At 63.1% G+C, this 13,179-nt stretch overlaps 1 protein-coding gene across 1 annotated transcript in view; it reads right to left on the minus strand.

The window, feature by feature from the left end:
• Positions 1-12,749, minus strand: part of FOXO6 (forkhead box O6) — a 39,546-nt gene extending 26,797 nt beyond the window's left edge. The window contains exon 1 of the mRNA XM_052811605.1: positions 12,302-12,749. Within this exon, the coding sequence (XP_052667565.1) occupies positions 12,302-12,739 (438 nt within the window). The 5' untranslated portion in view covers positions 12,740-12,749. The remainder of the gene's footprint in view (positions 1-12,301) is intronic.
• Positions 12,750-13,179: the final 430 nt, after the last annotated feature.

Genomic DNA, 13,179 nt, shown 5'->3' on the forward strand with positions numbered 1-13,179 from the left:
TGCAAGGAGGGGCCCATCCCACAGCTCCAGAGGGGTCTGAGGGCGCACCTCCTCGCCCCATCCCCGGGGTGAGCCAGACCCCACGGCGCGGCTGGGTTAGCTCCCCTCAGCCCGGCATCTGACGCACCCGTCTGGCATTTTCTCATTACACTGAGGGCTGCTGTTTCGCTGCATGTGTTTGCCACAGCGTTGTCAGTGGTGGAAAAAAACTATTTTGCAGGCTTGGCAGTGCACGGTGGGAAAGCGGGGTGAGCGGGAGCGCTCTCCAAACGCCCATCACACCGGCGAGGGCCAGGACGCAGAAGTGTGCTGGGGACCCCCACCCCATCACAGCAGAGGGTGGTCCCCAAGGGACGGCACTGCACCCCCAGACCCATGGGGGTGCACATCCCAACTGCTCATGCTGGCGTGCCATGGGGCGAGGGGGGACAGGGGTTTCCCCGCCAGCTGATGCACTTTGCAGCAACACCCCATAACCCACAGAGCACGGAGGGGTCAAGGAGGCAGAGCCGAGCACACGGGGTGTCCAGCAAGCACAGGTGGGTTTCTGAGTGTTCAGGGTACAGGGTGCATGGGGGGATTCAAGGTATGGGGGTGCACAGTGGGAGTGGGTGAAGGTTTGCAATAAGCAATGTCTGGGCGGGAGTCTGGGCAGGTGGGGTGCAGGGTGCGAGGTGCAGGGTCTGGGATGCAGGATGCAGGGTACAGTGTGCAGGTTTTGGGATGCAGGGTGTGGGGTGGAGGTCTTGGGGTACAGGGTGTGACGTGCAGGATGCAGGGAGCAGAGTCTGGGGAGCGCAATGCAGGTGCAGGTTCTGGGGTGCAGAGTGCTGGCTTTGGAGAGCAGAGTGAGGGGTGCAGGGTGTAGGTTTTGGGGTGCAGAGTGCAGGCTGGTGGCCTGGCACGGTGCAGTGCTGCAGGGTGGTTCATGCCAACGTGGGACCCCGCGTGCCTCGGGCTGACATTCCTGCCGCTCCCACCTACACCCAGTAGCCACCCCACACCCCAGCCTCCCCCCTCTGCCTTGGTGCTCCTCGGGGCCGCGGCTGACCAGGCCTGCCCCAGCCGTGCCCAGGCAGGCTGCCCTCCCCCTGCCAACCGTGCCGGCCGCATGCCAAGCCTGGCACAGGTCCCCGTCGCCGCTGCACCCATCCCAGCACCATGCACAGAGCCCAGGCACGTCTCCAGCTGCCTGGCATCACGCCGCCCCTCTGACCTCTGCCCCATTCCCCCCTGCCTGCCTGCCTCTGCTCTCCAGGGCTGCCCGTGGGTTGTGTGCCCAGCCCCTGTGGGCTGCAGGCAGCTGCCTGAAAGCAAGGCACGCCGGGCACAGCTGCAAGGATGTGGTGGGTCCCGGGGCTGGCACGGCAGTGGGTGGGCGATGGCTGGTCGCCACGCTCGGGCAGAGGCACCGCTCAGCCTCCGCACCGGGACGGAGGGCATCACAGGGAGGAAATCCAGCATCCTCCACCCCGTCACTTGGTACCCACAGCCCCGGGGACACGCTGCGAAAGGCATCAGCCGGGGGCTGCCGTCATGCTTCTCATATTTGCCTTAAAAATATGAAATCCAGCAAGAAGCTGAGCAGCCCCGCAGTCCCCATCGTCCCCCATCGCGGGCGGCCAGGCCCCTGCCTTTCGCCCATCCATAGGTGAGCGCGGATGAGTCGCGCTCTGCCGCTACACGCATGTGTTCACCGCCCAGCGTCCCGCCAAGAAATCAAACTGACCGGACTTGCAATTAATACCTGCGATAAAATAGAGCTGATTATAATAATTGGCACGATAATTGCGTTATACCTAGGGAAGGGTGTAAGCAGAAAGCCCTACAAAAGAGACTCTTTGTCTTGGCTTTTTTGTTTTCTCTCCAGCTCACAGGTAATAGTCAGGAATGGGCAAACCCTATTTTAATGGACTCTTAATAATGCTGTAATTTCCCTTTGCAGGGAAAGTTTTCCAAACAGTCAAAGATTCAAAACAAAGCAATGATTGTTCCTATTAGCATTAAATTCTACTCTGGGAGAGAGAATAAATCAAGCAAGGGGATTCAATTCAAAACAGAACTATAAAAAATCCAATAATGATTTTTTAATATTAATAAGAAAAATATATTGTTATGCACCCTTAGCATTTAAACTTCTAATCCAATCAGCGCAAAGTGCAGAAATAAATCACAGCCGCAGAGGAGAAGGGAACAACCATCAAGCAGGCAGCAATAAAATGCTGTCTTACATCCCTGGGACAGGCATAGGTTTGACAGTCTCAAAAAAAAAGCTGAAATTTATGAGCCTGTCGCTCCACAAGCTTGTTAATTCCTTCCCTGCATCTCCGCACGCGCCCTCCACCTGGGGCAGGGAGGGCGCGAGGGCCGGCTGCCGGCCAGGCAAGTTGCAGGCAGGAGGTGACAGCAGGCATCCTGGCTGCCTGAACCCATCGGCGTAGCATTGCAGAGCCACGGACTTGTCCTTCTTCATCCTGCTTAAACCCGCTCCCGGCAGCTGTCGGCTCTCAGCAGCTCCGACCAGCTGTGCAGCGGGACAGGATGGTTCCTGGTGCCCTGCACCCGCGGGGGGAAGGAGCCAGTGGACCCGCTGCTAAAGGAGGTCACAAGCGTGGTCCCAAGCAAGCACTGTCCCAAGTGTGGTCCCAAGCACGGTCCCAAGCACGGTCCCAGTCGTGGTCTCCCCAGCTCTCCCATCCTTAGAGACTGCCCTGGGTGTTTCCGATCCTGCGCTACCAAACACATCCCAGAGCCTGGGCGGGCTCCAGGGATGCTTGAAACCTCAGCACATGCTGATGTGGTGCCCAGTCCCTCCAGCATCAACAGACGCCAGTACGGAGCCAATGGTACCCACACGACCCCCCGGTCCCCCTCCACTCCCAATCCCCACGTGCAGAGGGGATGGCGGGTAGCCCTTCCCATCCCATGGGTCCGCACAGGCAGAGCAGCGAAGCGCGTGGCCACGTAACCCCCCCACGGAGCCGGCCACCCCACTGGGCTAGGAGATGCCTCCCACCTTGCCAGGGTCACAGTCCAGGAATAATCCCGGTAAGGCTCGCCCCACGGCTCACGCCATGCCATCCTTGTTGAACTCATTACAGATAATGGCCCCACAATTCACCGCTGACGCAGCCGGGCTGTTCCCCCTGATTTATCGGCTCCGGCAGACGATGCGCTGCCACAGGGGCCAGCGACGAGCCCAGGCAAGCGGCGAAACACCACGAAACGTGGACGGCGGGTCTCAGCTCCCCTCGGGTCCCCCCAAACCTCAGCGCTTCTGCCGAAAGCAGCTACATCCAAGGGGAGGAAAATGCCGAACCACGGCAGCAGAAAGGAGGAGCAGCGAAGCACCTGCAGCTGGCAGTCCCGGCCATGCAACGGCTGAAGACAAAAGACATCTCGGCCACGCAGGGAGTTCCTGGCCGTCTGGCAAACTGCTGACGCCACAAACCAGGGCGAGAGGGCATTTGGGGACAGGGGGACGGACACGCTGCTCCTGCTCGGGAACGCCCCGGGACTTTGTTCCCGCCGGCTCCCAGTGGCTGGGCTCCTAGGGGAGGCTGATGGGGGGGCAAAGGATTAATTACAGCTATTACACGTCCAAACCTGACATGCTGCGGAGTGTTTCTACTCCACTTTCGCTTCAGATGGTTTGGGCAAAGAGTCAGGGAGCGGGTGCCAGGCTCGTCCCCATGCTCCCCAGCTTGGCACCGCTTGGGTCCCATGCTGCCAGTGACATCCCGTCTCAGGGTAGCAAAGCTGCTCCCCAAGGAGTAGAAGGCACCCAAACCCTGCTGGCACTCTGCAATACATTTTAAGGGAAAAAAAAAAAGAGGTGATATATCCCCCACACATGGCTTTTTGGCTCTCCCGCTGCCAACGGCCAGAGCCGAGGTGGCTGCACGGTCCTTGGCATGGACCAACAAGAGGCTCTGGGAGCGTCGGGCTCGGTGGCTGGTCCAACCAGACGGGTGGCCCAGAGACTCAGCCCTCCACTGCGGGGATGCCCAGCGAGCCCAAGGAGGGGGGAACCCACATCCCACCACCCCCACACTGCCCTGCCATCCCTGCCAGCCTGGCTGCTGGAGGAGACGCCAGCAGTCCCTGGGGCAGCACGGCCACCAGCATATGGAGCCGTGACTGGAAAGCGCTTGGGGACCTCGGAGAGTGAGCAGTGACACCACTCACAGCATTGCAAGGCTTTCCCACTGGACGCCGAGCAGGATCTGGCAGCCTGGCACGCAGCGCCCGTCCCCGACACCATCCCTCGGGGACCGCGGCAGCGCCAAGGCTGGGCACGGAGCTGGCACAGCCCCGCGAACGCCCGTCTCCTCCGTACCCCGGGGCTGGCCTCGGCTGCAGCCTCCTCCCAATCCCGCAGGAGAGGAGCCAGACTCCCGGGGAGACACAAAGGCTGCCCCGGGGAGGGCGAGGGTGTCTGGCAGCGCCAGGCTGCCCAACCGCGGGCTGTGGGCACGGGCATGCGCCTTCCAGGCGGGCACCCGGAGTCCAGCTAAGGGGGTACCGGCATGGGGTGGGCAAGCAAAGGGGGGTTTGGGGAGGGGGGGGTTGAACTTTTGAACCAGCAGGCAGAAGATCAGTGCATTACCTTAACCCGAGTTAAAAATAACCGTCTCGTCTCTTGAAATGAGCCTGTCTGCAATTACAGCTTGGCATGTCTGCTCCGGAGCGTCCCCGGGCTGGCACCGCGCCAGGTGGCAGGCAGCTACGAACAACCCTCGCCTTTCTTCTCTTTCTTGGGGTTGGCTTTTTTTCTTTGTTTTTTTGCTTTTTGGTTTTTTTTCCCTTCCCAGCAAATCAAAGGTGGCTGCTCGGCGCCCCGGCTCAGGCTGCCACCCCCCCTCAAGCCACAGCCACATCTTCAAAAGCACCCAGCCCCTGCGGTACCCACCACCCCACAGCAAGGCCATGGTGTCCCCCCGGTCCCCAAGGTCAGGGGGACACTGCCACCAGCCCATGTCCCCAGGAGGGCCATGCAGCAGCACGAGCCAGCCCAAAGCGTGTTCAAGGGTCCTTCCCTGCGCTGCCCTTGCACACCCGATGTGCATTCGACTGCAACGTGCGGGTGCGAGCGCACGTGGGAACGCACGTGGCGAGCCCGGCACACGTGTGTCGCGTGTGCACGCGCCGCGCCCAGCATGCACACGCACAAGCGTGCGAGGGAACACGTGCAAATTCAGACGTGCGTGCACAGGCAGTGGATGCCCTGCGGCATTGCTGCCTGCAGCTCCCTGTGCTCTGCCCAGCCCTGTGGGCAGGCGCAGGCAAGGGTTTGCCCGCACCAGGGTGTCTGGGTGGCAGAGCCATCCCCTCACACGCTCCCACTGCCAGCACCCAGGGCTGTTTGGGAAACCTCCTCGGCCCACAGGCCCCAGGGGAGCAGTGAGCTGAGCTGCATCGCTGCTGCATCCCTGCCTCGGTGGGTACAAAGTGCCGTCAACCCCGGCACCCGCGCCCAGAGGGCCAGCAGGCAGCAAAGCCCAGGAACCTCCCCGCTGCTGAGCCCCGGCACAGCACACAGCCCCGATGGGCACAGCTGGGTGCATGGGGTGGCATGGGGGTGCTGGGGAGGGGAAGGACGAGCCCCCTCCTGAAAAAGTAGGCATCAGTCACGCAGACCCCAACATCACCCCATGCTGCTGCTAACCCCCCTGGGGCAGCCCCCTGCTGCTGCCCCCCACCCCACAGGACAGCAGCGATCCCAGCGGGGCTGGACACCCCATGGCTGACCCATAGCAGGCGACACCTCAGGATGCTCTGGGATGCTGGAGCATCCCCGCTGGGAGGGAAGGGACCAGCCTGCTTTGGGGGTCCCCGCACCCCTTCCCAGCGCCGGCTGCCTCCTCCTCCCCGCGGCGGGTGAAAGCAAGCTTTGTGCCGGGGCTTTCAGTTCTCCTGGTTGGCGTCCAGCCAAGGCACCACATAATAATGAACAGATGCTGTCCAAAATGAGCTTCAGCGGCAGACAGGCGAGCCTCTCCGCGTGTCCTTCCGTAACCCAAAGTGCCTTTCACCTCAGCACTAATCAGGCACCTTCAGCAGGAGAGAGGAGCCTACGGGAAGTGTCGGGCTAATTAAAAGTAATGCAATCGAGGAGCGGCGAGCCCACTGCCAGTGGGTGCAGGAGGGCAGGGGGGAAGGAAGCTGCCTCCCCGCAGGTGGGGCGGAGGTGCAGTGGGGTGGCAGGGCAAGGGGGAGACCCCATACCCAGCTCCAGAGCATTCCCACGGGAGACCCAAGGGCATGGCAGCAGCGGGGCTTGGGGTGGACCCCAGGGATGGAGGGGACAGCCTGGGGCTGGGGGTCTGACCCCGTTGTGGCAGTGGGGAGGGGAGATCCATCTCCTTCCTGCGAGCTCCCTCGGTGAGGACACGGTGGTGACAGGTGTCCAACCCCACTCCCTAAGCCCAGGGGACCTCCCGCTGCCGGCAGCATCCCGGTGAGGATCCCACTGGGATGGGAAGCCAGGCCAAGGAGCTCCAGCTCGCTCCTACATCACACCTGGCCTGACTCGCTGGGGGCGCGGCCTCCCTGCAAAATATTTACAAGGGTTTTTAAGTACAAAGCCAAACACCAGGAAATTCATTTCCCAGCCCGGGATGCTGGTCCTCCCATCAGAGCACCAGGCAAGCGGGAGGGGATGGATGTGCACAGGGACCCGCATGTGGGGACGGACGGAGATAATGCCGGGCTGTGAGCACTCTTCTAGTCCACAGGATCTTAACTGTAGTTTATATTCCAGTGGTTATTAAAAATAAAGGGAGGGAGTGGGGGGGGAAAGCTAAGAGCAGAGCAAGCTGTTCATTTGGAGCCTTTCCCTTGGGTTTAATAAAGCCCCACTCACTGCTGTAGTATCATTTTTATGCTATCATAAAGCCGGACCATTTAGCAGGTTTGTGTTACTTCAGCAGTTAGCGCTGCATGAAAAGCGATTCCAGAAGAAGGGGGGGGGGGGGGGGGGGAGAAATCAGAAGGAAGATGAAAACCTCCAAAAAGGAGAGAGAAAAATGAGGTGGGAAGGAGAGAGGAGTGCGGGGGATTCCTCACAGCCATGCCGCCAGCAGCTCGGGAGCCGCTCGGGGGGAAGGGAGCGGGCTCCCCCATCCCTGTGTGAAGTCGGGGACAGGCGAGGAGTCCCCCGCTCCAGCCCTGGGACGTTTAAGGGTCGGGTACCCCAGCCCAGCATCCCAGGGGACCCGCCTGTGCTGTGGGAAAATGTTGGGGGATCCCCTCACATCGGGGGGGACCCCAGGGGCATTGCACCTGTGGGGACCGGAGAGCCAGGGAGGCTTATCCAGGAGCTCTTTGGGGGTGAAGCAGAGGGGTTTCCCCGAGGTGAAGGAGCCGGCAGTTCCTCCCAACCCTGCTCGGCCCCTGGGACAGCCGGGCAGCTCTCCGGGGAGCATCGGGCTCTCCGTGCTGCTGGAAAAATCTCCATATATGGAGAGGACAGGGATACGTGAGCCGAGCTGAGCCGCGCCAAACCGCCCCAACGGGAGCCCGGAGTGGGCAGCCCCCCCGCGCTCAGCCCAGTGCCCTGGGGCCGTGCCCTCCGCCGAGCCCCCCGGGGCCAGTGGCACGCTGCTAATCCCAGTGCAAATGGGAGCCAGCCTGCTGTGCACCCCTAGAGCCGTGTCACCCCCAGAGCCGTGTCACCCCATCCTCCCCATAACTCCCCCCTTCGCCACCCCCCCATGGCACCACCCGCTCCCTCGCTGGCACCCAGGCTGCCCTCTGCAAGGGGAAAGTCGTCCCCATTAGTCCCAGGCGCTGGGTTCGAGCCTCTCCAGCCGCACCGGGCAGCGTTCCAGGCAGATGCACTCGCCCCCATCCAAGAGGGGAAGGGCAGGGGCTGGGGCAGGGGTGGCATCAGTGACAGAGCAGGTAGAGCCAGGAGCAGCTCCCCTGAAGGATGCTCTTGCCATGCCCCACGGGGCTGTAGCTCAGGGGTCTCCATGCCCAGTGGGGAGGAGAAGCACCCCACTACACCCAAACCCTTGCCCTGAGGGGCACTCAGACCACGCTCCCACCCAAACACCCTTTCCACCCCTCTCTCTCCCTAATTCATTTCCATCCTGCCCTGCAGGGGAAGGTGGCACTTGGTGGGGCATCTCTGCATGGCAGCCCCCAGCCCCCAGCACACAGTGCTCCCGGCGCCCATGGGCCAGCAGGACACGGCAGCCCCAGTCCCCCATGGCAGGAGCAGCCACTGCGCTACCGACCCAGCAATATAAAGGAGGAGGTGGAGGGGAGGGCTGGGAAATTAAGGTTTTCAGCACTGTCAGAGCCGCATCAAACAGGCATCCACCAGCTGATTGCTTGATTGTTATATTTTGGATGTCAAACCAGAGCAAGCAGAAACCTTTAAAATGCATCAGTGCCACTGCCTTTTTGACGGAGGGTGTTGGTTTCCCATTAACAAGTGGAAAGCGTGAGCTGGAGCAGAAAACTTCAAGCGCTTTGGAATTGATAAAATAACAACTCCCTAATTAAGCAGAACTGTCAGTCAACGGGCGCCTGCTGCCCTGCATTGGGAAGCAGCAGCAGCAGCTCCCGGTGCACAAGCCCAACATGCCAGCCCAGCCCGCTGCAGCATGGGGAGCATGGGGGGATGCACATCCCGGGGGGGCACCAGCCAGAGCGTTCCCCCCTCCCTGTTAGACAGACCTGGGTCCTGGCCCCGACGCTGAGCACGGCCAAGGTTTTTAGATAGTGTGCCTCCGGTTACCTTGCCATAAAACCATGTAATGCAACCCGCAGCTTGGCAGGGAAGGAGAGGCCTGAGCCCAAAATGCACCCCGTGCCAGCATCCTTCCCCCTCCGAGAGACAACGAACCAGCCTGGGAGGACATATCCCCGACAGACACATCAGACACCATGGGCAGGCGTGGGTGCAGCATCCGCACAGCCGGCTGGATGCGGGAAGGTGGTCCTGCTGGGAAAGCCCCTCCAGTGCCGGAGCAGGGCGGGGGGTTGGAGAAGTCCTGCCAGACCACCAGCAGCGCAGCCAGCACCCCATGGGGATGCCGTTGCCCTTGGCTGGGCCCCCAGACCTCCGCCATCCTGCTCTTCCCGGCACAGGGAGGCTGTGAAGGAGCTAATTAAAGGAGCAGCCCGTTACCCGAGACCCCCCTCTGACACCGCTGTGCTGGGTAATGAAACGCTTTAAATCCGCCATGCTTCTCCCAGGCCTGGGGCAGGAGGGACGTGGCATCTCCAGGGGCTCTTTAATAAGCCGCCAGCAGCTCGTTACCACAAAATTGACTGCCCAGCGCTCTGGGTGCTCCCTCAGCACCACGAGCTGCCAGCCTGCCCCGGGGAGGGATGCGCGGGGGGGGGGGGGGGGGGGCACCCAGGGGGTCCGGGGGCAAAGGACAGGCAGGAGGGACATGGGGTTGTGAGGAAGGTGTTTAACCCCTGACATGCTGGTGTCCGACAAGAATGCCAGGCAAAGGGGGTCTCTGCATACTGCTTCTCACCCCAGGCTCTTGCCAGCCCTCGCACCACCAGCCCCAGCTGGGCATCAGGCACCTGCAGCATCAGGACAGGCCCCAGGGTACCCTGTGCTGTCCGTCCCAGTGCGCGGGCAGGTCAGGCAGAGCGTTTCGCTGGGCAGCCCTCGGTCCTCCCGTCTGCCCTGTGACCGGCCCGGCGCTGGGCTGGGCTGGGAGGTTTAAGCCACAGTGCCAACGTGGAGGGCAAGGGGGGCTGCCAGGAGGGAGCAGGCAGCAGCGGTTGCAGCCCGGGCAGCAGAACCGCCAGCCCGCAGCCCAGGGGAAGACAGGCAGAGCCATGGTGGAGCCGCTCCGACCCGGAGATGGGCCAGGAATGCGGGAGAGCATCCCATCCCGGGGGTGCGGCCAGGCAAGCCCACTCGATCAGGCGGCCCCTGCAAGCCCCTGCAAATGCCCCTTCGTGCCCAACAGCAGCTGGACCCTGAGTCTGTCCTCCCCCCTTGCACATCATGCACCACCAAGCCTCTGGGGACGCAGCCCCCCTTGAGAAAGTCACCAAACCCCACGTCGGGTGATGGGGCTCTGCTGGTAGCACCCTGAGCAGTGCTGGTATGGGGACACAGGCCAGGCACCATTCCTACCCCAAGGGACAAGGGACACCATGGAGGACGTAGGGGGCAAGGGACAGGGCTGAACAACCCGCGTTGCTCCCACACGCTCCCTGTGGAGGCTTTGCTGGGAGAAGGTCTTGGCCCTCCCGTGGCTCTGGGACACATGGGGGGACACCCTGGGTGACAGTTGACATGGGGAAAGGCCGCTCCTGCTTTCCCGGGAGGATGCCCTCGAGGGTCACCTCCGCCAGGACTGATGCGGGCAGCCAACGCTGCCGTCACAGCCTGCCCTCGCCCAGGGGCCAAAAGCCGGTGCCGGTGTAGGCAGGAAGGGAAGCCTGTGCCACCTTGCACACCCGCACAGACACACCCATGCGTTGCCACTGTCCCTGTGCAAGCCCTGGCACGCCCAGAGAGGACATGGGTCACTCCTCCGTCCCGTGCAAGCCGTGGGTGGATCAAACCCCAGCACTCGCCCGTGACAAGGACGGCTGCTAGCCCCGCCATCCCCGGCCGGGGTCCTTCCCACGCGGGGAGGGCTTTGCTCAACGGCTTTGGCTCGCGTGCCAGCACCGGGGGATACGAGCATCCCCCTTCCCTGCTCCTGCCCGGCTGCGGTTGGGCACACAAACTTGTTCATGGCTCCGTCCCCTCGCCCTCACTGCCCTGGGCTGCCCTTCAGGGACACTCGGCTGGGGGGGGTCCCCAAGCATCCTACAGCCCAGTGACAGGCTTAGCTGCCTGGGAATCCCTTCGCTTCTCATCCCAGCTCTGCCGGGCACCGGGCCAGAGCCCTGCCAAACCTCCTTGACATGTCCCCAGACCCCGTTAGTGCGTGGCCCCCACTGTCCCCAATGGGTGCGAGCCTTGGGGAGACCATTCTCCCCCAGCGTGCACCCAGGGCCATGCAGGTCTTGCCCCAGGTGGGGGTTTGAAAGGCCCCCACACAGCCGCCACCTTCTGCCACTTCCACAGCCCTGACACCCTCCCCCAGTGAATCCTCACACTGGGGGGGAGGAGCAACGACACCAGCTGCCCCCCTGCCCACCCATCACGAGTGGGGCAAGGCAGAGAGGATGCCCAGGCTCGCCGCAACGCCAGCTCCCACGGCCCGGCCACAAGTGCCACAGACAGACAGAGTCTGGCCTCCCTGCCCCAGAAGAGCCCCATTTGCAACCAAGAAGGACCCCCCCAAGGCAGACCGGGTCCAGCCGCCTCCGACGGAGCCAGGGCACACCGTGCCAGGACCGCAGGCTGGTATTAAAGCCCCCGAAGCCTTGTTACACACTAATCACACTGGAGGTGACAGGGCTTAGGGGAGGGCTTAAGAGAAACCGTCTTCTTTTTACTGACACCATCTGGACACAGGCGATCTATTCCCCCTTCCCGGCGTGGAGCTGGGCAAGCGTCAAGCGGAGGGGCCAGCGTGACCCCCCCAGGACCCGGCACCCTCCATGCCCTCACCCGGTGCCGGAATGGTCACTGCGATACATCCCCAGCTCGCACCGAGCAAGAGGGGGATTACTGCCCGCACCAGGAATTTCTAACAAGCCCATGGTGCCAGCCGGGGAGCAAAGCCGGGGAAAGCCAGCGTGGAGCCATGGGGGCCGTGTGCTGCCTGCGCGGCCCCCCGGGAGGGGTACAAGGCCCTGGGGAAGGTGGGGGCTGAGACAGGAGAGACGCACTGGGTAAAAGCCGGCCCGGAGACACCTGTTTGGGGACAGCCCTCCCTCCGGCTGTCCTCCTGGGCACGCCACTGGCACTCAGGGACCTGGCAGGGCTGGGGTGCCCGCAGGCAGGGACAGGCAGAGCCATGGCGGCGGGACTGTCACTCACCGTAGCCCGGTGCTCGCACACCAGCAGGAGAGCCGGCCGCGACCACCCTGCCCGCTGCCATCCCCCTCTCCCCGACCTCCCCAGGGAGGATGGCAGCCCGGTGCTCCGGCTCAACCCGAGGCCAGGGGGTGAACCTGGGACAAGCTCAGCCTGGTTCCAACGCGCAACACCACGAGGCACCGGCTCTCCCCAAAACTTGACCGAGCCCTTATCCGCCCCAACCATGAGGAAAGCGGGGATCCCTCAAACCCCCCCAGCCAGGGGCAAGCTCCGGCTGCCCCGGAGAAAACACCCAAGGTCCGCTGCACCTTGGGCAGCGGGGGGGACGGGGGGGGGGGGGAAGTTGCGCTGGGGTTCGGGTCGGGGGGGGTCAGGTACCTTCCAGCCGGCGGAGCTGTTGCTGTCTCCTTTATCCTTAAAGTAGGGGACGTATCGCACCATCCAGTCGTAGATCTGCGAGAGGGTGAGGCGCTTCTCCGGCGAGCTCTCGATGGCTTTGGTGATGAGGTCGGCGTAGGAGAGGTTGCCCCAGGCATTCCTCCGGGAGGTCTTGGCCTTGCGGAGCTGCCCGACGTCCGCGCCGGGGGGCGGCAGGGAGGCGGCGGCGGCGGTTCTGCGCTCCGCCGGGGCCGCCGCGTTCTCGGCTCCCTCCCCGCCGCCGGCCGCCAGCGCCGGGGGTCCTCCCGCCGCGCCCCCATCCTCCTCCTCCGCCGCGAAGTCGGGGTGGGGGAGAGGCCAAGTGCAGGACCGGGGCCGGCTCTGCGGCTCGAAATCCGGGTCGATCTCCACCTGATGCGCCTGGAGCTTTTCTTCCATGGTCCCCTCCCCGCCGCTCCCGCCCCCCCCCCAACAACCCCCTCCCCGGAGTTACAGTCGGTTTCCACCCCAAAAAAAGAAAAAAGAAAAAAAACCCACCAAAAACACCAAAAAAAAAAAACAAACCCAAAAAACACGAGAGGGAGTGCGAAGAAGGGCTCCAAGCTCGGATGGAGGGGGAGAAGGGAAGGAGGAGCCGCTCCGTGCGCCCGGCTCCTGGAGGGCGCAGGCGGCGGGGGTGCAGCCCCAAGTCCGGCGGAGCTTTAGGAGGCGGCTCTGCCCGGCTCCGCGCCGGGAAACGGGAGGCTAACGGGAGAGACGAGCCGGGGGGGATGCTGCATATTCATCGGTCGCCTCTCCAGCCCCGGGCGAGACGGGGGGGTTGGTTTTTTGGTTTGGTTTTGTTTTTTTTGTTGTTGTTGTTGTTGTTGTTGGTTTTG

This window comes from Harpia harpyja, chromosome 16 (genome assembly GCF_026419915.1).
Source record: "Harpia harpyja isolate bHarHar1 chromosome 16, bHarHar1 primary haplotype, whole genome shotgun sequence".
In the NCBI taxonomy this organism is placed as follows: Eukaryota; Metazoa; Chordata; class Aves; order Accipitriformes; family Accipitridae; genus Harpia; species Harpia harpyja.